General features: G+C 47.7%; 8 protein-coding genes across 8 annotated transcripts; 2 read left to right on the top strand and 6 right to left on the bottom strand.

Annotated features, from left to right (window-relative positions):
• Positions 1 to 192: 192 nt before the first annotated feature.
• On the bottom strand, positions 193 to 3,580 carry FTJAE_12816 (uncharacterized protein; the record flags this gene model as incomplete). The annotated part of the gene is made up of 6 exons (XM_037345899.1): positions 193 to 918; positions 978 to 2,046; positions 2,352 to 2,473; positions 3,123 to 3,201; positions 3,246 to 3,256; positions 3,308 to 3,580. 6 exons carry the CDS (start codon positions 3,578 to 3,580, stop codon positions 193 to 195), a joined length of 2,280 nt encoding a protein of 759 aa, XP_037200171.1.
• A 765-nt stretch (positions 3,581 to 4,345) lies between these two features.
• On the bottom strand, positions 4,346 to 6,329 carry FTJAE_12815 (DUF1237 domain protein; the record flags this gene model as incomplete). Its single annotated transcript, XM_037345898.1, has 9 exons — positions 4,346 to 5,190; positions 5,241 to 5,328; positions 5,386 to 5,419; positions 5,481 to 5,509; positions 5,570 to 5,616; positions 5,673 to 5,809; positions 5,861 to 5,868; positions 5,919 to 6,056; positions 6,108 to 6,329. The coding sequence occupies 9 exons, from the start codon at positions 6,327 to 6,329 to the stop codon at positions 4,346 to 4,348; spliced, it is 1,548 nt and encodes a 515-aa protein (XP_037200170.1).
• A 672-nt stretch (positions 6,330 to 7,001) lies between these two features.
• FTJAE_12814 (lipase esterase) lies at positions 7,002 to 8,111 on the top strand (the record flags this gene model as incomplete). The annotated part of the gene is made up of 2 exons (XM_037345897.1): positions 7,002 to 7,897; positions 7,946 to 8,111. The coding sequence occupies 2 exons, from the start codon at positions 7,002 to 7,004 to the stop codon at positions 8,109 to 8,111; spliced, it is 1,062 nt and encodes a 353-aa protein (XP_037200169.1).
• A 184-nt stretch (positions 8,112 to 8,295) lies between these two features.
• Positions 8,296 to 8,900, bottom strand: FTJAE_12813 (dimeric alpha-beta barrel; the record flags this gene model as incomplete). The annotated part of the gene is made up of 2 exons (XM_037345896.1): positions 8,296 to 8,559; positions 8,610 to 8,900. The coding sequence occupies 2 exons, from the start codon at positions 8,898 to 8,900 to the stop codon at positions 8,296 to 8,298; spliced, it is 555 nt and encodes a 184-aa protein (XP_037200168.1).
• Positions 8,901 to 13,731: 4,831 nt separating this feature from the next.
• On the bottom strand, positions 13,732 to 14,622 carry FTJAE_12811 (uncharacterized protein; the record flags this gene model as incomplete). The annotated part of the gene is made up of 1 exon (XM_037345895.1): positions 13,732 to 14,622. The coding sequence occupies one exon, from the start codon at positions 14,620 to 14,622 to the stop codon at positions 13,732 to 13,734; it is 891 nt and encodes a 296-aa protein (XP_037200167.1).
• A 1,802-nt stretch (positions 14,623 to 16,424) lies between these two features.
• FTJAE_12810 (uncharacterized protein) lies at positions 16,425 to 17,615 on the bottom strand (the record flags this gene model as incomplete). Its single annotated transcript, XM_037345894.1, has 1 exon — positions 16,425 to 17,615. One exon carries the CDS (start codon positions 17,613 to 17,615, stop codon positions 16,425 to 16,427), a length of 1,191 nt encoding a protein of 396 aa, XP_037200166.1.
• A 624-nt stretch (positions 17,616 to 18,239) lies between these two features.
• On the top strand, positions 18,240 to 18,614 carry FTJAE_12809 (ydbB; the record flags this gene model as incomplete). Its single annotated transcript, XM_037345892.1, has 1 exon — positions 18,240 to 18,614. One exon carries the CDS (start codon positions 18,240 to 18,242, stop codon positions 18,612 to 18,614), a length of 375 nt encoding a protein of 124 aa, XP_037200165.1.
• Positions 18,615 to 18,701: 87 nt separating this feature from the next.
• FTJAE_12808 (uncharacterized protein) lies at positions 18,702 to 22,950 on the bottom strand (the record flags this gene model as incomplete). The annotated part of the gene is made up of 8 exons (XM_037345891.1): positions 18,702 to 19,346; positions 19,548 to 20,976; positions 21,034 to 21,427; positions 21,518 to 21,627; positions 21,682 to 21,706; positions 21,762 to 21,935; positions 21,988 to 22,195; positions 22,582 to 22,950. 8 exons carry the CDS (start codon positions 22,948 to 22,950, stop codon positions 18,702 to 18,704), a joined length of 3,354 nt encoding a protein of 1,117 aa, XP_037200164.1.
• Between the last annotated feature and the right edge of the window lie 898 nt (positions 22,951 to 23,848).

Here is a 23,848-nt window from a genome sequence, read left to right as displayed (position 1 = left end):
AACAAGCTCTGCGATAGACAGATAGAAGGATAGAGGTAATAGACATTAGAACTCAGACAACACTTTGTGAAATCTCAGTGGTTATAAGAGATCAAAGGTGAAACTGTTACGTTCATTTCCATAAATTCTAAGCTTAACAGGCCTATTAATACGTCCCAAACCAGAAGTCATCCGAGACCAGAACTTTATTCATCACAAGGTGAGCGAGTTGAAACTATTCTTCTCTTCCCATTCCTGAAGCTTCCTCTCAACATGCGCGACGCTGCGATGCCAATGTCCGCCTGACTCCTCAATATGGTCCAGAGCAGCAAATAGTAACCTCGACGACGCAACAACGCCATTAATACCGTCGCGGCTACAACCGTTCATCAGTTCACGATAAAATGCTTTCAAGGCCATAGTAAGCGGCCACGCGATGAAAATGGCTTGCAGCATAATAATATCGCTTTCGGTCTTCCCAGGCGAGGGAAGATTGAGACGCACTGCGGTCGATATCTGGAAAGCAGCTGCCGTGGCACGACGTTGACTCTCAGCCGTCATCAGTGGTGGTAGACCTTGCTCTTCGCTCCGCGCAATGGCCGACTCATGGGAAAATATCTCAGTTGCACGGAGATTTAGATATAGGCTGAAGGCAACGGGGTCCTCTCGGATAGATGTAGCGTTGAGGTGACGTTTCAGCATTCCGAAAAGGACGTCTATCTTCTTCACAAGATCGCAGTAGCCATCCCAGAAGCTCTCCGAAGTCCGCTTTTGTCCATGTTCAAAACATCGCAGGGCCAGCTCTACCATCAGGACGCATCCTGCATAGGATGAGATCTCGGTGCTGGGCTCGAGCTCTATATCTGAGAGATAGGGCATCTTGAGCGGGACTAGATCTGATCTCAGCAGACCAGGTGATGGGAGGTTGATGTAAAATTTCTGGATGGTTTGAGGTTAGCGTCGAGGGACTCCAAGATAGTTGATCAGGGTTATCTTACCTTTATATCGCTGAGCATGCATTGCCATCCAGTACGTGTCTTGACGTAACTGAGCAATATGTACAAAGCCCAGAAGGTCCTTCTTCGTTCCTCCAGAAGAACCTGATCAGTCGTTTCAGGCAGGTTCAGTCCAGAGCCATCATGGCTTTGAGAGTTCTGAAGCCCATCGCCTTCATTTCGCTTGTCCATGTAGGGCAGTCCAAGCAGCCTGGATAACATAACAGCACGTCCCAGGGTCATCCAGCTCCTCTCGAGCTTCCCAACCATAGCCTCATATCTTCCGATGAAGAGTAGGGCCTGCAATAAGTTGAGCTCGTTCAACTGGCCATCTCGTTCGCACTTCTCTGCATAGTTTCTTGCTAATACATAGCAGGCAGACTCTTTGCTTTGAGAAGTGGAAGAATGAGCGCATCCAGCGAGTGCGACTGCGTAAATGAGAGCGCTTATCGCAAGACCGCCTCCCATCGATTCTGCCGCAAAGCGGTCTTGGTTCAAGAAGGGAAAGGAGAAATAAATGGATTCAAAGTAGTACTTGTGCAGTGAGTTTAGTTCTGCGTGCGAGATTTCCTCTTCGGTGCCACTATGAGCCAGAGATCGCGGCGATAGGCGGGTGAGTAGTATGTTATCCAGCGGTTCCAGGGCTGTCACCTGATTGCACCAATCGAAAGCCATATTGGAGTCAGCTCCTGGGTTAAAGAGATCAATATCTAGCATGGGTGAGCTATTAGTCGGCAGGTCGATAGCCGTACCCATGTTTCGGTGGCTGTCTAGCTCCACGGGATTGCGGCCAGTGAACGGACCTACAGATCCGGGGAGACTAGATACACGTGATGATGCTGTTGTCGCAAGTTGGTCCTGGGTGCTGGTGTTTGGCGTGATAGAGCCCAGACCATCTGGCCAACGTGATGACAAAACGGGTGCAGTAGTGGTCGACGGTGGCTGTAAATGAGAGGTCATAGAACCTCTCCTCGGCCGCGGGGTCTCAAGAGCGAGCTGGGCTTCGGTCTTGGCCAATCGCTCCTGGAGCTCCTGCAGCTGTTCATCGCGAGTACGACGCTGAGAAATCGGGCTGTACCCGCAAGGTTGATTGAGTCGGTCGCATCGTCTTTGCGGGACATAGGCCAAAGCGTCAGCTCCACATTTTGATCCTACGTACGGTCACCTTTTTTCCAGTGGAAAAGGTACGGTGATAGACTGCACTGGACTGCATTTGCCTGGGATGGGATGGAACAAACCTGCACTTTGGCAAAGCCCTATCACACCGGACTTTTCGCTCTCTGCTTCGTCGAATCGAGTCGTCAGTTCAGCTGTCAAAAATGGTACACAGTGCATAGACTATCGATGCGGGGATTGGCTTGTCTTGACTTGACCTACCTGCAAATCTCGCATGCGTGACGGGCCGTAAAGGGAGAACCGCCAGACGAGGATGGCCTGATCATCGCATATGAGCTCGGAGAACGTAGACAAACTGGGTCGATACGCGCATCCAAATCAACCTGGCATAGTCGTGAGTAAGAATGTAAGACGAGTCTTTTGACACCGGCGAGGGGAAAAGTAACATGAGCCAGATTGCGATATGCAACAAACAAACGGCGACCAACATGAAGATGAAAAGAGCAATTAGCGGACCTTGGCTCCCTTATCGATACCTACTGCAGGGGTCGTGCGCGCGCCGTCTGTCTTGGCTTTACGCTTCATTCAAGCATAACAAAACTCCGTTGATAAGCCACAAATAATGAACGAAAAATGCTACTAAAAATAGATGCATGCATGTCAGCTGAGCCAAGCCGGTTGAATGTCTTCTAAAACTTTGCTATATAGCCTCGAGATGTGAAGATGAAATAATGGCATCAGTTGACCATTCTCCTACTCAAAGGTAGCCTCGCTGCCTCACAGAAATTCCAACTTCAATATATAACTCAATCACCTCCAGCAGAAGATCAAAATGAAGGCTTGGCTGCAAACTTCTTTTATTGAGATAACACACCTGCTAAGTCTTACTTTATAAGTCATGAACTTCTCCTATCATGCATCCCCCAAAGTTGCTGTGTGAGGAGAGGAGAGCCAAGCCGTTCTAACTTCTCGAGACGTAATCAAGCCTCACGCAAAATCTTGCTCTCAGTTGAACGAGAAATAACCATTCACCTGATAAAGCTGACCGTTGGCCTCCCACGATCCACTTAACTGCTTCGAACCACCCTTGGGGCACTGGTTGATAATGTCCCTAGAAGAATTAGACAAGTCAAATGGAGATACTGAATCACATACTCAGTCGCGTCCTGTCGTAACACTAATGAGCATAGTCTATCAGGCAAGGTTGAAATACGTACCCAGCAATCCTTGAATCCCTTCTTGCCACCAGTGTTCTTGCGCTTCATCTCGACGTTCAGGATAGTGTCAACACCAAGACCCTTGACAGTGAAAGATCCGGAGGTAGTGCAAGCCTCTTGGTAAGTACAACCAGAGTTACTGCACATTCTCTCACGAGCATCCCAGTAGGCTGTGATGAACTTTCCGATGTCCTTGTTACCGTTGCCGAAGCAGTCTGCTGCCAGGGCTGATGTGGCGAAGACGGTGAGGGCGTAGAGGTTGATGAGCTGCATTGTGTATGAATCGGTGGGAGCTTTGAACTTGAGTCCTGAGAAGCTTGGATTGTTGTGGGATGGCAGTATACCCAAGTGGCTTTATAGTTGAGGGCATATAGTAGGTCGGGCTGTCGGTGAATGAACTTGATATCATTTCTACCGATACGAGTTTTCGCTTCATGCTCGTGCATATCCGACGGTGCATTTCTTCCGCACCATCCTTTTTAAGAAAGAGGTATTTTTCTTTGTCTCCGCCGACTGCTCTAAAATGGCTAAAGCGATGCCAGCTGAGCTATCTCTTTGGCCACTGTTACCATTTGGTCGGCCGCCTCATGGATAGTCGCGCATTATTGGTTTTCTTTCACTGATCCCATTCGCTCTAGAGATCGGCCCACTCTGACAAAGCAGTTACCCTTGCGAATGGACCCCAATCAAAGGCCGTGTAAGCTGTTAGTAATGTTTTGTGTTGTGCTATCTCGCATATGGCCACTGCTGAGCCTCACTCATACTTCAGTATTCGTCTGAAATGATATCTAAACCCACAGTGCACGAGGACTTTATTACTACCTACAGAAATTAGAGATCAACCCATTTGCTTAAGGTTAAATTAGTAAGGCTATCTTGAGACACGTCGAACCATTTCGGCTCGTTGTAACCCTTCTCTACCTCCTTCTTGACACTCGATGTTTGAATCAGACAAGGCCTTTGGGTGGTAAACTGAGAATAGTTATTCTTATTGAGTACGGATAAACACTAATCTGTAGTATTTCTAGGGGATGCGTTCTAGATGACATATGGCTTGTCGTCCTTGAAAATCAGCCCGGGCTTTCTCTCCGCCAAGTCAAGGACCATCTCAGCAAAGTAGCTATTGGCCCAAGCAAACCACGGGCGTGTAAAAACAGAGGAGTTGTAGATATTGACACTCTCATGGATCAATCCAAGGCCAGCTGTATTTTCCAAAATTATATTGAGTCGCTCAGTGATCTCATTGTCATCGTCCGTTCCGTAGATAGCCGAGACATGTGCCATAGGCCATGGGTTTGTCGCGTTCGCGTGCGGTCCACCAATTCCACTGAATGTCTTTCCGACAGCGTAGTAAGGATTCGCTCGTGAGAAAAGAGCAGACTTGGTCTTCTTGTATGTCGGATCGTCGCGCTTGAGGAAGCCAAGATATGGGAGGGATACAAGGCTTGGGACGTTGGCATCATCCATGATGTACTGGCCGCCGTATCCATTAGTCTCATAAGCGAAAATACCATTTGCAGTGAGAGTATGGTTCCAAACTGCGTCTCGAATCGTCTCGGCATGACCACGTAGCGTCTTGGAAAGGCTATTTTGGCCTCCAACTTTGTCCAATACGTCGGCAACGTTATCAAGCTCGACTGACATCATGGCGTTATCGGAGGTGATGTAGTTGAAGACAGACAAGTCGTCTGATGGACGATGACTGCAAGCGACGAGACCATTGGCTAGCCTGGGTTCACCATTTCCGCTGTTGGGTACTGGTGGTGACAGTGAGCCTGCTTGGCCAGTCCAGTTGTAGTAGCTGATGTAAGACCAATCTTCGGCCCAAGTGCTTTGAGATTGCTCGTCGATGACCCGAAGAATCTGCTTCATAGCAGATTTGACTGTCGATTATCAGTAACTTAGCGAGAACATCAGGAGTCTTACGCCTCACAATTGTCATTCATGAAAGAGGCGTCTTTGGTGTTATCATAATATGATCGCACAATCTTGAGGAAGCCGGCCAGAGAGTCAAGTTCGTACTGAAGGTAGTTAGTAAATGCCAAATTGTATGGTAGGCTGTGAGTGCGGTGACATACCTTGCACTCGAATACTGTCTGATTATCGACTGGACTATAAATCCATGGCGTTAGCTTGAGTATGGGAAGAAGATGAGAGTCTTGGGAGACCACACGGATTGACGGTAACAAGTGTAGCATAGTCCTATTCAACCCGTTAGCATTGCGGACCAGTTATGATATAACATCTTCCGGGGGTTCATACATTGACTGAAGGGCTTAATCCACTCTCAGGTGGCGGCTGGAAGGAGCCTTAGCACTCTCAGTTAGTTCATCTTCTCTTTTAGTCGAATTGAAATTGCGCATACCGCAATACGGATACTCGGAGATGTATCTCGCCTCAGTGTTGATGATAGCCTTGACGAGGGCCTTCAAGTTCTTGTCTTGGGGCAGAAGCTTGTACAAATGCGCGAACTGGTTACCCGTATCGCGTAACCATTGTGCCCTGCGGGTTCTTGGTTAGTCGTCATTTTGTGAGAGAGACATCTCTACCTACGTGATATCCTGTGTATTTCATCAGCCGACATTCTCAAATCCACAAGAAAAGAACTTACACCCGTGACGATGAATGCCAAATTCTTCTTGGCGTCAAAATACTTGACCGTCGTGTCTAGCGTCGATGGGAAGGTATTCTCAAAGAGACGCGCCAGATCAGGGTTCTTGACGCGCTTCTTGATGTCGCTTATGACTTTCTACCATCACGTCAGCCATGCGATCTCACATCAACGCATTTGTAGACGCACCTCAACAGCTGGACTCTTGAAAGTTCTGCACTCTTCACTTGGTCTCATAAACGGTAGCTTTAACTTGCCAGAAGACAGCGGCTTGTGCGGTTTCTGCGAATAGTCAACATAATCAGGACACGAACTGGGCGTGCGACTCTGCGGCTTGTAGTCCTTCCAAGTCGCTGCATCAGCGCCTTGCAGAAGAGCTAGCACACTAGTCACAGCGCTGAGGAATTTCATCGTGGCACTGTCGTTGACCAAACAAAGATGAAAAAGGAGGAAACCTTCATTTTATCAAGGGAACCCAAGGAAGCATTAAAGTTTATATTCATCTCCGACGGCCCCGGGAGTTTATGCAGATCTTGTTCGGTATTGGCCTGAAATGCGGGGGAAAGTTGCATTCGACCCTGATTTTTATGTAACGTTGAGACGTTGTCGGGCCTTTTGTAAACTATGAATATCGTGACGTAGTTTGCTTGATTCTTGGTCGACTTTGTTGAAGCTATCATGATTGGCGCGCTTAATGTAACTCCCGCTTATGAATCTCACCGCCGAGTGCAAGCTACCCATTTACATACAACGGCAGTCAACCGGTCGAAAATGAATAAATTAGGGTCAAGTTTCCCATGTATAATGGTGAGATATTATCACGATCAAGATATCATGATCTTTTGAGAATTCGGCTTTCTCGCCGATCGATGTGGATGCTTCGGCACTCACTTATACCGAGTTCGGCGAAGTTGAGGGGTTCGGCGACAACTTTGGACCCGCGGACATCATGAGACGACATCTTCCTCGGTATTTCCCACGATACCTTCAAAAACTCAAACCTGCCAAATACCTTGCTCAAACTTTTTCAAGTCAGGATCGTTAAGATATCCCTAATTCAATCGCTTGGACTGCAAATTCGCCATGGCTGACTTCACTCAATACGGAAATGCGACAGCAGAATGGCTAGCAGTCACGGACAGCAGGCCGCCTATTCCAGGTCATTTGGACCTGAAGGAGATGCAGCGCCTCACGAACATGTACCGAGAACAACTGGCACTCAGCGAGATGGAGAAGCTTAAAGACTACCCTATTCTCATGAAAGATTACACCGTCACTTCAAGAGATGGTTTTCCCCTCGAGGTTCGAACCTACAGACCTGCTTCCGCCGAAGAAGGCGCTCGTCTACCTGTCTATCTCCATCTCCACGGCGGTGGTTATGTCTTTGGTAACATTCCTTCTGAAGATGGTATCTGCACTCGCATCGCAGTCATGACCAACGTAACGGTTGTCAACCTGAACTATCGTCATGCCCCAGACTATGCTTATCCGACAGCGTGGGAAGACGTCGTCGATGCATTTCACTGGGTTCATGACCATATTGACGAGCTCCTCGGAGTTCCAAGTCAAGTTGTTGTCGGTGGAATCTCAGCTGGTGCCCAACTAGCAGCCTCTTTGACGCTTCGACAAAACATTTCTCCGGATGCTCTTTCACGACCGAAGCTCGCTGGTCAGGTTTTGATGATTCCTGCTCTTGTTCATCCTGATTGCTACGGGTCTATCATGGAGCAGATGAAGGAGCCATCTTTGTCGTCGTATGTGCAGAACGCAGATGCCCCGCTGATCAACAAAGCATCACTCGACAAATTCACTGGGCTGTTGAAGGTTCAAAATCCGGATCCCAAGGACGTTCGCTTGAATATTGGTCTTGCGACTGTGGAACAACTTAAGGACATGCCGCCTTCGACATTGGGTATTTGTGGACTGGATCCTTTGAGAGATGAAGCTCTCTTCTATGGACAGAAGCTTGTCGAAGCAGGGTAAGTTTCGAGTACCAGTGCATAAGAAACAGTCTGACAATTTTGCAGAGTCCCCACGGATGTCCATGTTTTTAATGGTCTGCCGCACGGCTTCCGTCGCTTTGGAGATCAATTGGCTGAGAGTAAGAGATGGGACAAGGTCATGGAGGACGGAATCAAGTGGGCACTCTCGAAGCCCGAGCCGACTGGAAAGTTTGAGATCAAACTTGAGTAGAATATTCCGGGTCGTGGCATGGTAGGTTAAACCGTGAATAAGATATCATGTTGGATATACATAGAAGTAGATAACGTTTCTCCATCTGTACTAAATATGCGTGTGCGTCTTCAGGTCCTTTCTCGCAGGATATCTCGCCCTTCGTCTAGCCTCTATCTTATGAATATTATCATTTCGCCATGTTTTATTGAAAGGTCCGACCATGCTCCGTGACAGCGTTCTGATTATCCACCATGATATAGTCGAAACCAACAATCATTCTCATGGACGAATGATCAATGAAGTTGTTCTCATCAGTCGTAATCACATCTCTGTAGAATGGATCGGAGCCCATAGCCTGGAAAGTCTCCATAGTCGGAACCCAAAACTCCGCAGCGCCGTCGAACTCAAGCACAGGAGCTCCACCAGGGACGCGAAGAAGGTCTCGAAGTTCAGGAGTAGAGTGATACTGTGGAACGATTTAGCTTATGTGACTAGCTGTAGCACTGGGTTACCCACCTGCGAGTACTTGTATACACCAAAACGCAAGTGAAAGTTTCCAGCAGTCTTGGTATGGTTGTTGGCCCAGTACGCGTTGAACTGCTCAGGGGTGATTCCTTCCTTTCGGTTGTAGAAGAGTTTGATGTGATACACCCGTTCGAGATTCTTAGTACATGTCGGCTTGTAAGTGAACGGGCAGCATTCGGCGGATGTAGCTGGTTCAAGAGCAGAAGCTGTGCGAGGCTGGGGGATACTCGTTGCAGCAGCGGTCAGAGGGAGGAGGGACAACAAAAGATTTGAGACTTTCATCTTGAGCAACGATAATGTCAAAGAATTTAGTTCTATAAGGACTTAAAGCGCTGGGAATAATAAGCTCAGCATGTCTTCCTCTCCAGGCATTATATATCTCTCCTCCCGGTCTTGGCAATCCCAATGACGCGGCCTCAACATCGTCAATCTTGCTTGTAACCCTGGCCTGCCTTCTCCTTTCGGAAGGCCTCGTCCCAAATTCCGCGAAATTCTCAAATTCTACAGGATCATAAGCAAAAAAGATCAGCATCTCGCGAGTTGTCGCGCAGCGAAAAAGCGAGACAGCGAGAGCGAATAGGAAGACGCGGCGTAAGCAGAGATGCCACATTGGGCATGATCCGCAACGGACTCGTGCATAATATGACCTGTGAGATAAGATTCGGGAGCCGACTTTCTTCGGGCAGATTTATTCGTATTGGAATTAATATGTAGTGCTTGTTAAGATAAGGTGGTCTTGGCCGGAGATGATGCACGAGAGCAGACGTAATAGACGGAATCGAGATTGTGGCAAGATTTGTTTGTCGCACGAGATTTGGAATATGCTGTTACCAAGAAATAAAGTGTGGCGGGCATTGGCTCGTGTTTGATGCTTTCGGGGAGTGACCGTCCAGTACGATGACGTTGAACATTAGAAACGAGACGCACCTTATGCGGCATAACATTAGCACCAAGTGACTGGATTAACTAGATTTCTTATTTCGTGCGATACCACCAATTCTCTTACTGTTTACCACTATCCGGCATTAACAAAGCAACTCTGAAAAGGGTATCCAAGCAACCGTATCCACACCGCGTACCGCTGTCGTATCACCACCGACGTAATAACTTCGTAGATACATCAAACTCATCGAGTTCCACTGAAATGACAGTTAGACTGCAGTAGATCCAGGGCCTCGTCGTCGCGATTCCTTACTTTCATAGTTATCTCCAGCATGACCCGAGTTTGTGACAACATGTGGTGCAACATCTGCCATCGTTTCATCTGTCCCTTCAAGATCCTCCTCTAAACCAACATGATCTCTGATCTTGAGAAAAATAACGGGTGACGCGATGATTAAGGAAGCAGCTAAGAGAACCCAGTTGCTGATGAATTGTGCCTCAAATGACACTTTTCTCGCGTCCAGGTTATTGGAGATGGCTGCGCCGGCTGATTGAATGCCTTTGTAGAAGCCAATGTAGTTTGCGCAGCGTCGGCCTGAATTGGAGAGTGCGCCCATGAACCTTGGCTTGTTAGTCACCATCAGAATAATAGCAATAGTGGACATACCAGTAAACAGTAGCTTGCCAGGCTGCATCATAAAAGCCATAGAAGATATAAAGAAACATGGGCCCAGCATACCCATCATCCCTCCAATCCGTGTCAAAGTCCTCGGCCTGCGACATCTCTCGTGTATATGTTCTCTGATGAACATATCCTCCTCCCCAAACAACAAACGTCATGACAAAAAGAATAATAAGCGCAATCTTTGCTCGTACAGATCGACGAAGATATTCCAAGTCCAAGAGGTATCCCCATATCGCCGCCGCTGCAATCTGCGCAAGCCAGTACAAGAGGCTATTTAACGCCTTGGTCCTCGTTGAAAAATATGCGCCGTTGACGATATTTTGTTGATATACGTAGAACCAGTTTGATGAAAAGAACATGGGAAATAAGAAGATAACGAATGGTTCGTAACGAATAGTTTCGTACAAGCCATAGAACTCGCTTTGCCATGTCGGGTTCTTCATCAGGATGACATATGATCCGTCTTTTCTGATGATATCATTTGCGTTGCAGAGAAGGAGAGCTAAGGCGGCTCCAAAGAACATCAAGACGATGAAACCGATGTAGGTACCATCGCTGACGTCTTCATTGTTTTCGGTGTTGATGTTGCCGCCCAAGGGAATCAACAGAACTTGTTAGCTTGCACTACAGATGAAGCGACATTTCGGTAGGACCAAATTTGACATGGAATAATACACGGAAAGTACTTACAAGGCTCCCAATGACGGCTCCCATGTTGAAGATTCCCCAGAACCAAGCAAAGTAATGACCCTTCTGATGTTCATGGGGATACGAGATCATGATAGTTCCTTGAGCGGTCCAAAGCATGGCTGCGCATAGACCAAGAAGCACGCCTGCAACGATGTTGAAGGCTCTGACATCGTTTTCTTAGTGCGTATAGAGCAGAATGCTAATGGTGTAGATGCCATAGCCAATTCCGCCAAATGCTAGTGTCAACTTGACGCCAAGCCTGTTGACAAAAGTGCCTCCAAAGAAGCCGACAACAGCAAAGGTACTGTACAAGGCAGTGTTCTGGAACAGCTACTTAGTAAATGATGTTTCCAATCAGTAATGGCTACTCACCATGTCATTCACAAGCTTGGTGTCCTTCAGCCCTCCTCCACCCATTCCATTGAGCGCATTAAACATACCCGGACACATAAAACACACAAAAGCAACCATACCCAGTTGTATCTTCGGTGACGCATACCAAGGCAGCGTGAACCCGAAAATACGATACTGGCGGTACTTGTAGCCCTGTGGAACGTCAACAACACCAGTTGAGTAGTTGTATAACGCATCACGCTCTCGATACGCAACAGCCTCCGGGTTGTTCACCGGGGCAGATTGCCCTGCAGCGGGAGTGTTGAGAGACATGGTAGGCGCTGTAGACTAACTGAGACATACGGAGAGCGAGATAAGGAAAGAGCTGGGGCATTTATGAACTCGTAAGCTTCATGGCGAACAGCTTACGTGGCGGAGCACGACGGGAGCTGGTGGTACAGCTTATCGGCAGCTCGTGTTACTTCATACCGAAAATCCTTATGACGGAGTGATGAGGCTTGCAGAATGGCTTGTGAGCTAAGGTAGGCTCTACGGCTGAGCGAATATTCATAGTTCAGAAGATGAATAATAAAAGAGAATTCTTTAATTTGTGGTGTGCAGAGGTCAGATACGGTCGTATTTTTAGAACGTTTCCAACCCTCCTCAAGTCTAAGCTTAATCTGAGGCCAAAGGGGCATTGCCATAGCCCCCAAGGAAGCCACGGAAGATGCGCAAACTGCGGGACAAGGGCTTCGGATTATGAGCTGATGCGGCTGAGCGATTGGATCATGGATATGGCTGACTGCATATTGATGGCCAACCGCAGAGAGTTCTGATGAAAGAGGCTTCTTGCAGCGAATAGGATGTTTCAGCGGTGTTACACCACTTTCTCACGCGAGACATTTCAGTGAGGTCGCATGGCCCCCAACATCGCAAGGGAGACTTGATGAATACCGGTAGGGCTGGCTACGCTGGCTCGCGGGGTCGATGGCAGTGCCGTGAGTCTGACTGCCAATCCGTAAAAGCCCAAGTTGGGCATCATACTATGACACTAAAGGCAATTGAGTGTCGAAGGGCTTCCCAAGATGAAAATAAAATTGTTCTTCTAATCTAAGTCGTTTCTTAGATACCAGTATAAGTTTCGTAGTATCACGTGACGTGATTAGCTGGCTTGTCCGCAAACTGGAGGTGCGTGAGAAATGTCTACCTAGCCACCAACATTCATTTGTTACGAAGCACCGGCCTGTCCGCCAAACCCTCGCCTGAATCTCTCATCGAACCCCAAAAATGTTACCACTTGAGCATGGTGTGTCTTCTCGAGATGAATCGATTCTTTCTACGGCCAAACCTACCCCTGACTGGGAGGACGAGCCAAGGTGCGAGCTGCAAGAATCAGCTATCAGGTCTCTTGAATGAAAATAACAATTTCAAAAAGGGTCTTCGGGCAGTTTCGTGGACTCGGATGTCAGAGCCACTCCATAAGCACCCAACATCTCGACGAAAGTCTAGCTCTCTGCAACTACCTCAACAAGACGATGAGCCCGGAGTCGGCCGCCCGAGCCATCACTGCCGGTTTCTCGCACCAACACCCAGGAGAAGATGGGAGGTTAGTAGAGAGACGGCGCAATAAGCTTTGGGAGCTTCTTGCGTCCACTCTCCTGCGCTTCGACGACGATTGCGACATGATAGTTGATCTCCTCGTCGCGATTCGATCGCTGCCATCAGTGAATAGCACGCCCTGGTGGGTAACGGAACCAAGGTACAGGACCAGGGACTCCTTATGCGAACTGCCTTCATTTCACAGCGTCTGGCAAACCTGCTATGAGTCACTTCAATGTAACTGTCACGAGACTAAAGATGAAATCTTCTGGGTAGACAAGGATTACTACAGAAGAGCAGGGAGGGCAGAAGCAACGATGTATCTCCGCGGCATCCCAGGAATAACAGAGTATTGGGCGTACCGAACGATCAACCTTATTTGCGCGCCGGACCATGACTTCCAATTCGTCCTCCATGAGATTCACGGTTGGTTGCAGACTGCAGCACCTAGACTGGCGGAAACATTAGACTCGAATAAGATTAAGTCTTTTGAGAGAGCGGTGAGAGGTCGGCCAGACAAGAGATACGATATCTCAGCCACCATGTTTGAGCATTGGCAGCATTGGAAGAAGTCGTTTTTGGAGGTCAGTTTTGATGAGGAGCTTTTATATCCCGAGGAAAGGGTGTTGGCAAGAGAGTGTCACGATATCATGAATGCGCAAAACATCAGGTTGCCATTGTTTCTATAGGCAGTCAAAATATACAATCAAGCTGCAATATGAAGTTAGAAGCGCTCAGCGTGGACCTTGTCAACATTCGACAAACCACTAGAAATTGAAACTATCCAATGGCAATAACGGAAAACAATGTCTTCATGTTCTAGCAGCTCACAACGATCGGGCCAGAGGGTAAGAAAGGTATTATATGCCTGACGTCTATTGTCAACAATTAGATAAAGTACACTGAGCTTATCACCCTCATCCCTTAGAGGTAGGGCACCTCAGCAACGCAAGAGTTCTCAGCACAAGTGCAATCGAAGTCCGCGCAGCTGTATCCATTTATGTCGATCTTCTCCTCACAGTCCTTAGGAACATTGCAGTAGTGAGTACCCTCGGGGACAGCGCTAGCGAGAGCGCGTCGACGAAGGGGTTCCACAGTAGTGGTGGCCTCCTCGGCTTGCGTGGTTGTAGCAGGCTCCTCAACTGCAACGGTGGTGGTGTTCTCCTCGGTGGCGGCAGTAGTGGTAGCCTCAGCAGTAGTGGTGGTTTCCTCATCGACAGCTGCGGTGGTGGTAGGCTCAGCACTGGTGGTGCCGGTGAGTTGCTCGCAGTTACGGTTGATGCAGCCGCAGCGGATAGCATCGCAGAGCTGAATGTAGGCTTCACAGTCCTGGCTGACTTCGCATGGGAAGAGATCGGCAGGGACGAAAGCAGAAGTAGTGGCGAGTTCAGAAGTGGTTGTGTCGGTGGCGGTGAGGGTGATGAAGGTGGTCACATCGGTAGTGACATCGATACCAGAGGTGGTGAGGACGGTAGTAGTGGCGAAGGATGTCTCAGCGGTGGTGGTGTCAGAGGCAATCGCAACGGTAGTGGTCTCAGATCCGGTCTCGGCAGTAGTAGTCTCAGATCCAGACTCAACGCTCCTGGTCGTCTCAGCACCAGCATCACTGGTGGTGGTCTCTGAACCGGTCTCGACACTGGTGGTAGTGGTACCAACAACAGTCTGCGTGGCTGAAGTCTCAGTAGCAGTCTTAGCCGTAGTGCTACCAGATGAAACCACCACGCTGGTCTGCGAGCTAGGACGGCAAAGACCAGCGTTGACACCGGAGATAGAAAGAGCGGCAACAAGGCCGGCAGCGAAGTTGGGGAACATCATTGTAGCGAACGTGGTGATACCGAAGATATCTTGTTAAAAGAGTGACTGGTCTAAAGGATGACTGAAGGAGAATCCGAGAAATTCACAAGAGGCAGCGCGTATGGGTTTTGTATAGACATTGCGCATCGCAATAATAAAGGATCGGCAGCTATGATGGATATTTCCAAGCGCATAGAGCTAGGAGGAGACTATTGATTTTTGGGCTCGTTTCTTTTGCGGGCCAGCCCCAACGCCGCCCTCCGTTGGGCGCCGTTTCCCCTGAGTTTACCTTGGATGAGAGATTAAGTGGCGTCCACAAGCTCAGCTTAGTTTGAAAATGCCCAATAAACTCAGGGAAATAGTTATCGGATCAGAGACTTCCGCTGTCCCGTCAGGAGCATGGGGCCTACGGTCCCGTTCTGTTTCGGAGATGCGATAATCATATCGGATCTCCCAACCGCGCTGAGGTCAGGGTTTTTTTCCTTTTCTTCTTATCGCGAAAGCCAAGAGGTCTTACTGCAGTTGGCTAGTCCAGGCTAACAATGCGTTTTCTCAACCGAAATCGACTGCCACTACCGTGAGCGAAGCAAGGATACAGAAGAGTGCGTCTCAAAGGCTTCCGCCACTGAAATACTGGCACATTTATGGTCGATGGGCTGGTACCCAATGGTGCAATACTCATATACACGAGAGTAAAAGCGTGTCGATGATAAAAGCCATTGAGTCTAAGAGTGAATTAAAGCTTCTTCAAAGATGGGATTTTGATACTGGGATGGAAACGTGATTTAATTGATAGGCCGTGTAATACTCTAGGGTAATTCAAATAAGAATGGTGATGGTACGGGTTTCATCTTCCCCAGCAGAAAGATCCAGTTTAAATACACCCAAATAAACTCCACTAACAATCCGAAACCTAAATGTACATAGAGCTTTCCACAGGACTGATGGGAGTATGGAGACAACTTCATTCACATCGATTATTGGTCGGTTCAATGGCTTTGTTGTGCACCACTAAGAGAACGTGGAGGGGAAGCATCAAGCCGGAGCAAATGAGGGCCATATCAACACTCCGTCGTGAACCTAGCAGGATCCCAACCAATTACGTCCTGTGGGTGACACAATCTCAGCAATGGGACCGAAGCTCACAGGGTTATAGCCCTCTCAGTGGGGAACCGAGTCAAGCTTCTGCGCTATTTTTCTCACGTCTGCCCAAATCACCTTGTTTCTTCACCTGTTCGCGAACAACAACAAGAACAATAATTCGGACTATCTCTCTGAAGCTCGTCTTACAGAAGTTTCAATTATATCCAGCCGCGATGAATCTCCACAAATGTCTGCGCATGTCGCTGGTGATGAGATGACCACTAAGCCAAGTCTTGTTGGTCGTTCAGAGCTTTGGTATGATGCCACCCCTGGGGTGTATGTATAAATAATAAAATTAGCGAAGTTCTTCCAACAACCAGAAACAGGCCGGTTAGCTTAATGGTTAAAGTTACGTTCTGACTAGTGTTCCACGCAGGCGAAGCGGAGGATCCGGGTTCGAGTCCCGGGCCGGTCAATTATTTTTTTATTTTTCTTTTATTTTTCTTACTAATATTACTTACTTTTATTTTCATGCCTGTTAATATACTCTATTTTCTTTTAGTAAAGTATTCCTTACTTAAATTATATTATAAGTACTTAATATTAAATATAGTCTTTACTTATTAAGACTATATATATTTTATTTATTATACTTTATACTTATATATTAAGTCAAGAAGGCTTAATACTATAGCTTTAAGTATTTTATTTAGAAAAAAAGAAAAAGAAAAAGAAATCTTTTAGAAAAATAAACCTCCTAAATCCTCTAAACTATCCTCATCGTTCTCCTGACGTTGCCTTTCCCTTAGCGCTCTCTTCTCATCCTGCAACTGGTTCTCTTTCTCAGAACTGCCTCCTTCCTGGGACTGGCGCTCAACTGATAGTCTTTCACCCGTCGGGAGTTCCAGCCCATTCACCTCCAACAAGAAACGATCCATATGTTCCTCGCTCCGAAAGGTGAGGCACGCCACATCCGGGGATAATATTCCAGCAGCCTCAGGTGAATAGCCGAAGAATCGGCGCGCTAGTTTCATACCTGAGTCAATCGAGGCGGGGAGTTTGTGTTGAGCGGTGACCGCTACAGCGAATGCTTGGCGCCGTCGTAGAATTTGTTGACCGTTTTTTTTGGAAAAGACCTGCGCGATTTGGGCACACTTTTGTCGGAATATCAGCTTCTCCTGGTTTGTCGGGGACAGAAGTGCACTTGCAAACGCACAAGTTGAGACAGCATCATCTCCCGCATTGTCGGCAATGCCTCCACTAGAATTGCCCTTGATGGAGAGTATGTCTTTCCAGTGATAGCCAAAAAGTTGTAGACAAGATACCAGGCCTGGTATGACACCAGTTGACGATGCTATGTCCTTGGCAATGTCTCGAAGATCTACCCAAGCGGAGAAAAGGGGAATGGCTCGCGGGAAGGCTTCAAATAAGTAAGTCCACTCCGCTGCCATCTCAAACCCCAGCAAAACCAGGCTACTATCGTGGTTACAATCCTGGATGAACTCTATGACAGCGGATTCTAAATCATCGATGTCGACTTGTTTTTCCTCGCCGAAGCGTATAGAGCGACGAATTGGCAATCCTTTACCACCACGGAGCGCGATAAGCTGATCTTGCACTTCTTTGCGGACATTTACATTGAGAGTCAATCCGCTGATCTTGTTATTGTCGTAGAAAGGCTTGAGTGAAGGTCTGTTGGTACTGGTCGCATCAGTACTGGATGATTCTGTTGGCTTGAGTGCTGGAAGAAACGCTATCCCAAGTTGGTGGAGAATGCGGTCCCTTTGGCTAGTCACAGCAATGTGTTCGGTGTCGATGGCGAGAAAAGAAGAGTTGCTCGAAATGTTACGCAAACCTTCCAGTGTTGTGATGCGTTTGTTGAAGAGATCTTTGGACGCTGGATCGCGCTGCAGCATCTGGTAGGCGGCCATCTTAAGTGAGTGTTGATGTAGGAGATGAGTTGGCCTATGTTCTGTAGAGCAGGAGGTTACTGTATATTAGGATAGTCAACAGAACGCAGCGCGAGAAATCTTCGGCGCGCGAAGTGAAACACTAAAATGGGTAATGAAGCGTGCACTTGGTGTCAATGAGTCAGGTGACGCTAGGACAAGATTCGTAAAAGTGGAGACATGATTAATGAGCAGGGGCCCAATTATGACTTCATTTATTCAAGTATAAACTGTCCAGCACTGCCAATTGCTGCACATACTACCAACCTTATAAGGTTAGAGAACATATTCAGATCAGTGCAGGAATGTTTACTGGTTTGCGGAGAAAACAACACCACTGCAAGGATAAGAAGATGGTCTGGCATATAATCAGTACTGTATTTATGCAGCGTGATCTCACGCCCTTGCGCCTTGCAAACGACATCAGCATAGTGGGGACCATCCGCTATAAGCTCAGCCTTATATAAGACGCCAATCACCAAATACACTTTCATCTCACCCAAACTCAAACTACTAAGTTTCTCTCTGTTCCGACTTGAGCTTTCAGCCAAAACTCACTCCTCCAAATAACACTTCTCAACCATTCACATCCCCGACTCCAAAACCATGTCTCAAACAACCTCCGTCCCCGAAATCCTCTCCTCATTCACAGAAAAATGGTCCCCACGTCTCATTGCATCAATCAACGACCATCACGTCAAAGTCGCCAAGATCGACGGTTCATTCATCTGGCACGCACATCCCGACTCTGAAGAGCTCTTCTATTTACTTTCTGGAAAATTGACCATGGAGATTCAAGGCGAAGAGCCTATTGTTATGAAGGAGGGGGATATGTATGTCGTGCCAAAGGGAGTCACGCATAAGCCTGTGGCGGAGAATGCTGTTATTATGATGGTGGAGAGGGAGGGTACCGTCAATACGGGAGATCAGACGGATTCGGAGAGGACGAAGCAGGTTAAGGATGTAAGAGGGGATGTATGAGGAAGTTTTATGTGGCCAAGAATATATACTGGGCAAGAGATGATGCAAAATTCAGTGTGTACGATGAGAATCAATGTTGTGCCCGCTTTAATTTCCGTCCCGTTCAGGTAACGCCGGTGTGCTATGTCCCGGGCAAAGCAAAGTTTCCTTCTTCGCATCGTGTATGCCTTGGAGTGAATCAGAAATCTTTTTGAACCTCGAATTGTGATCCCCACATAGCTTGAAAGAATACTGATGCATCTCCTTTGAGGTCAGCTGTCTAACCATATTTTGCATGCGTCGCCAGCAATTACCGCAGAGTAAAGCTTCCCGGACGAAAGCGAAGTGCCCACCGTGTATTGCACCATAGTCAGATATTGGCTTATACTTAGCTAAAGCTGCAGCAATGTCCCAGTTGTTTCGCCACACTGCTTCCCGGAAGCAATCCTCATGGGCATGCACGATGTGCTTAGGGGCAGGCAGCAAAGATCCATAGAAAAAAGTCTTGACAATATAAGTTGCCATGTAAGGTTCCCAAAGAGTAGGTATAACGAAATTGTGAAATATTGTGGCAATAGTGTCTCCATGGAGTTCGAATAGGGCGCCAGATAAAGCATAACGGTCGGCTTCCTCTCTCTTCGGTGCCGGTTCGCCCTGGACCCCGACCTCCAAAAGGTTTAGAAAACAAATCGTGTACTTTAGAGGAGCCAGTCTAGATGGTGAGTAGTGAGAATCTGGGCCGCCTAGCTCACTCTGAAAGGTCGGCAGCAATGTGTATCCCATAAACATAGCGATAGGGTACGAGAGGGGTCTAGCTCTCCCGCGGAGATCGTGGAGATCGCGATTTACCACGCCCCAATGTATCAGAACATCAAATAAAAGCATTCCGTGGGTATTTCTGGCTTCAGTCATCCCACTTGTCTCAGTGAGACATAAATCCATCAGTTTACTGACGGTTGGTATATTGCCTTGGGCCTTCATCCTTTCCGCCATGATAGCGAAAGCCTGTAAATGCGGCTCTGATACTTGTCGGTAACCTGCTTCTAGCACATGGCATATGTCGCGCCTTGACTCAAGAGGAGATGAATCTGCGCAATCACAGGAAGCTCCTGTCATATGTTCTTTCAAGGCTGGGAAGTATGAGATTCCACGAACGATAGCCTTTCTGAGATCTTCCACGAGACATTGATGGTCCAGATCTACAGGCACGAAACTTGCACAATCATTTCGGCAGGCCATGTGATTTTTGTTAGCCAGCAGGACGCAAACAAGCTTGTTAAGCTCGTCTGAAAATGCATATAATCCTAACAGCAATTGAAAGGATCGACATGCGAGCGCGCTGTAACCGTTCAACTCTGCGTATAAAAAGGCCAGAAGTAGGTGAGAGAATTCTGGTACATTTGATGAAGGCGCTTCGATGCCAGCCATCCCGCCCCTCACTTGGCTACGAATCACTTCGCTAAAGCAGTTTGATCTTGAATCGTCATGTTTTGGAAATCCCGTCACGGCTTCCTTCTTCCATTCCGTACTATGCCAGGGCTCGCCTTGCGAGTGCTCAGCAGGCTTCTGGACCAGTTGACCGAAAAGTTTCCAGATCTCCGTCTCATCTTTGTTAATATTTTTGGTATGCTTGAACCAGTTTCGCGAAGCATACTCGAGGGCGGGGTAGTCTGCGGTCCCTTGGGCCTTACTGGTAACTGGGATGGGAGAACTAAGGGAAAAGTCGCGCTGTACTGATGTTTTATTTGAGTTTGGCGTCTTGACAAATTGGCGAGCGAGGCGACCAACGCGTGTTCCAACGCCACCTTGGATGGCGGATTGTACCGTCTGTTCAGCTATTCCACTTGGATCGATCTTCATAGCGGATGGAGTCAGAGGCTCTCTTTTTCTCTCTGCTAGTGCCGTTTGGAAGTTGTCAAGATTGACATACGTAATGCAGACCTCGCCAGCAAGCTTATCACACTGATTGGGGTCAATGTGGAGTGCCGCATGTTCACCAGAATCTGATGCCAAAAGATACTCTTGAATGGAATGATGGCTGAACCGAACTGTGTTGTCCGTTTCCTCAACATAGAGCAGGTTCTCGCACCAAGAAGGTAATCGCTCTATGCGACTGATGAGATCCTCCTGGCCCAGAGTGTGTTGACCAGGCTTGATAGACAGTGCTTCGCGGAGTTGTAGCAAGGTCAATGGTTTTGATGTTGCCTTTGTCCACATGAAGGCCTTTTTGGCGATGTCTTGATTTCGTTTTTGAACAATGCGGCTGAGCGCACGGTTGAAGGTCGCGGGAAGGTCACCTGGGATATTTTGAAGCGCTTGGCGAATCTCATTGTCAGTCTTCCCAGAGCATATATCCTCGATAGCAAAAAAGGCCCACAAGAACCTGACCGCAATGGTTAGCTCTGTAGACTAGGACTTGAATTGGTCGAAAGTTGCTCACATTCCCTGCTCCTTGGAAGCAATAGTTCTCAGAATCTCATTCAATAGCCTGGGGTCATTAATAACTAGTTCTCCATTTGACAGTTTGTCAATGATGATGTCGTCAACGTATGACCCAATGTCTACACTAGTACTTTGTTGGCCTGTAACCAGTCGCATGGATTCCGGGAAAGTGTTTCTGATTGCATTGGTGCATGTCTCTCGAGAAGCGAAGATAACGCTTATGTTACGGGTTCCCCCCGAAAGAATGCCCTGGAAGAACTTTAGCAGCTTGGACTGTTGGTCAGTGCTACATTCATCCAACCCGTCGATGACTATAAACCATTGTTTCATAGCCTTGGCCGCAAATTGATAGAGACCTGAAAGTAGGTTGAGGGAGAACAGAGCTGACTTTGCTTAAGATAGGTATTCGTCAAGTTCAGAAGCGATCTTTTGGTCAAGACTGTCCATATCGATGGCTGATACTAACTGCTGAACGCAGGAACGTATGATCGTCTCAGCGTTAAGGCTAAGCGCATCATCGAACCGGGAAAAGAAGAACGACACGAATTGTTGAGGTGGCCGAATCTGCGACAGCTTCTCAACGATGGAGGACCTGTGGCCATGATGGTAAGCTTTGTGGCTTTGTACCTGGAGTACAATTACTCACGACAATACAGTTTTACCGGACCCAACTTGAGACAGTAGTCAGCTCCGTTCACTCGTTCCTTTCCGTAGCAGACGACTCACTCTTCCCCGTGACATGAAGAACGGGAGGTCCATCGGCTTTGACCCATTGTTGGAATTCAGGAGTATCGAAGACCCACTTGGCCGTGCCAACATGGCGCTTATTTCGTGTGTTGTTGAAGGCTGACGTGAAGTTGAATGAGGATAGGTCCTCGAGGAGGCGACGCCGTTTCTGTTCTACGATTCAGAATTAGTTTCGTTGTCGACGCAAAGATCATTCATGCCCAACCTAATGCATCTCGTCTTCGTTGCATTTGAAAGATTTCCATTTCGGCAGCCCAAGCTCTGAAGCGTTTCCGATGGTCGGTAGCCTCTTTTCGCTCTGTCGTCTGTAGTTGCTGTTCCTCGCGGTCACACTGAGCTTTGACCAATTGGATATCGCCCTGGACCTGCTCTGCTTTCGCTCTGATATTTTCCACGTAGCTTCGAAGTTCAGACTGAAATGACTGTGTAATTGCCGTGAGAATCTGATTCTTCACTATCCGAGCGATTAGCGCATCTTTTGGTCAACTACTTCTCTATGCTCACAAGGCCGTCGGAGAGCCAAGACGATTTGCTGGCAACAGGCAACGACTGCCGTGTGAAACTGGCAGACAGAAGTTTTGAGACGCGAGGATTCGTTGAATATGACTTGGTACTCGGCGAATCGCGTACAAAGCGAACCAAATCCATTAAGAAGCTCGACGAATGATTGGAAGTAGGATGCGAAGTTGGCGAGGAACTACCAACAGGCGATGGTTAGTAATAGATCCGGGGTTGTGAAAGATAGCGTTGTCGTCACCAAGAGCGCGACAAGTGTCAAGCTTGCACTGGCATCACGTACCATAAATGTTAGTTTAATTGAGCCCCAGATAAGCGCCGTGATATCAGGATTCGATTGAATGTATGTGTCGACTATGGGCGTAAACTGTTCAATCGTCTGCAGGAACGAAGCCAATCTCGAGGCGACACTCTTCCCTCGCCGATTCTTGTCGAGAAGATCCAACTCGGCCGTGAAAGTGATGATGCTTTGCGAGTCGTGCGACGTCGCTTTGAGCTGCTGCAGCTTTTTGCGGTCTTCATCGGTCAATACGGCTTGAAATCCCGCGATGGTTCTCTCAAGCTCCCTGACAGGTGCGGCTGAAACGTCCTGGCTAGAGCGAGGTCGATAAGCGGCGACGATTTGCGAGTCCGCGGGCCGGGAAAGCTCCATGATTTCAATGTCGCGTATGAGGCATCTGATGCTCTGTTGATGTGAGAAGAAAAATGAGCAAGTAGGAGCTGACTTGACAGCCTGATCAGAGAGAGGCCTCACGTGCAGTCTACGGCAGCCACCATTGTCGCGCTTGCCCGTCGGGCATGATTGGGTAACTCAGCGGGAAGGCGTTTTTTCAACACTCAGCCACCACCAGCTGTGTGCCTCAGCTGAAGCCACTGAAATGTGGCTTTATAACCGTTTTCCCTTTCCTTTGAGGAAAGAAAAAGGATGGTTAAAAGTCTTTGTGATTTTTGTTTTGCATCGGCTGCGCAGGGGTACTATGTTTATTTTACAAGATGGGCGTTTCATGAATTTTGCAACAGACTAAAACAGGGCCTCCTGAAGCATTTCGGCGTCTCGGATGATGTGAATATCCTCGCTGCTGTGAGACAACCATATCAATACTATGGCTGCATCCCCAAAGCTCAAATGTTCAAAACATTTGGTTTGCAAGCAAGTCCAATATCTATATAGTCTTCAAAGCTGACTTGACAAGAATAAGTCAATTAGGATTCCCAACTGCAAGTAGAATCTGTCATCTTCCGTCTATTACGGCGACATGCATGGAGTGCGTATTCTCGACGATACCGCTGCAGTCAGACACTCTGCAGTCCAGCGCTCCGCAAATTTGAGGATAATTATAAATATATCAGGGAACCAGAATTCTCTCAGGGGTGTAAAAGGCTATCGCTGGAGTAATGTAACTTGATCGAGAGACGAAGCCCATGATGCGAGTGTTGATCCAATCTGTGGTGGTAGGCGCCTAAGTTACATGATGGGATTGAGAGCTAAGACGACTTTGACTTTTTTTTAACCATATTCCGCTATGAACGTGACGGGACCAATGATTATT

Source organism: Fusarium tjaetaba, assembly GCF_013396195.1.
Source record: "Fusarium tjaetaba strain NRRL 66243 chromosome Unknown NRRL66243_c0000360, whole genome shotgun sequence".
NCBI lineage: Eukaryota > Fungi > Ascomycota > Sordariomycetes > Hypocreales > Nectriaceae > Fusarium > Fusarium tjaetaba.
Note: the sequence above shows the minus strand (reverse complement) of the source record. Positions and strands in the feature narration are given on the sequence as shown.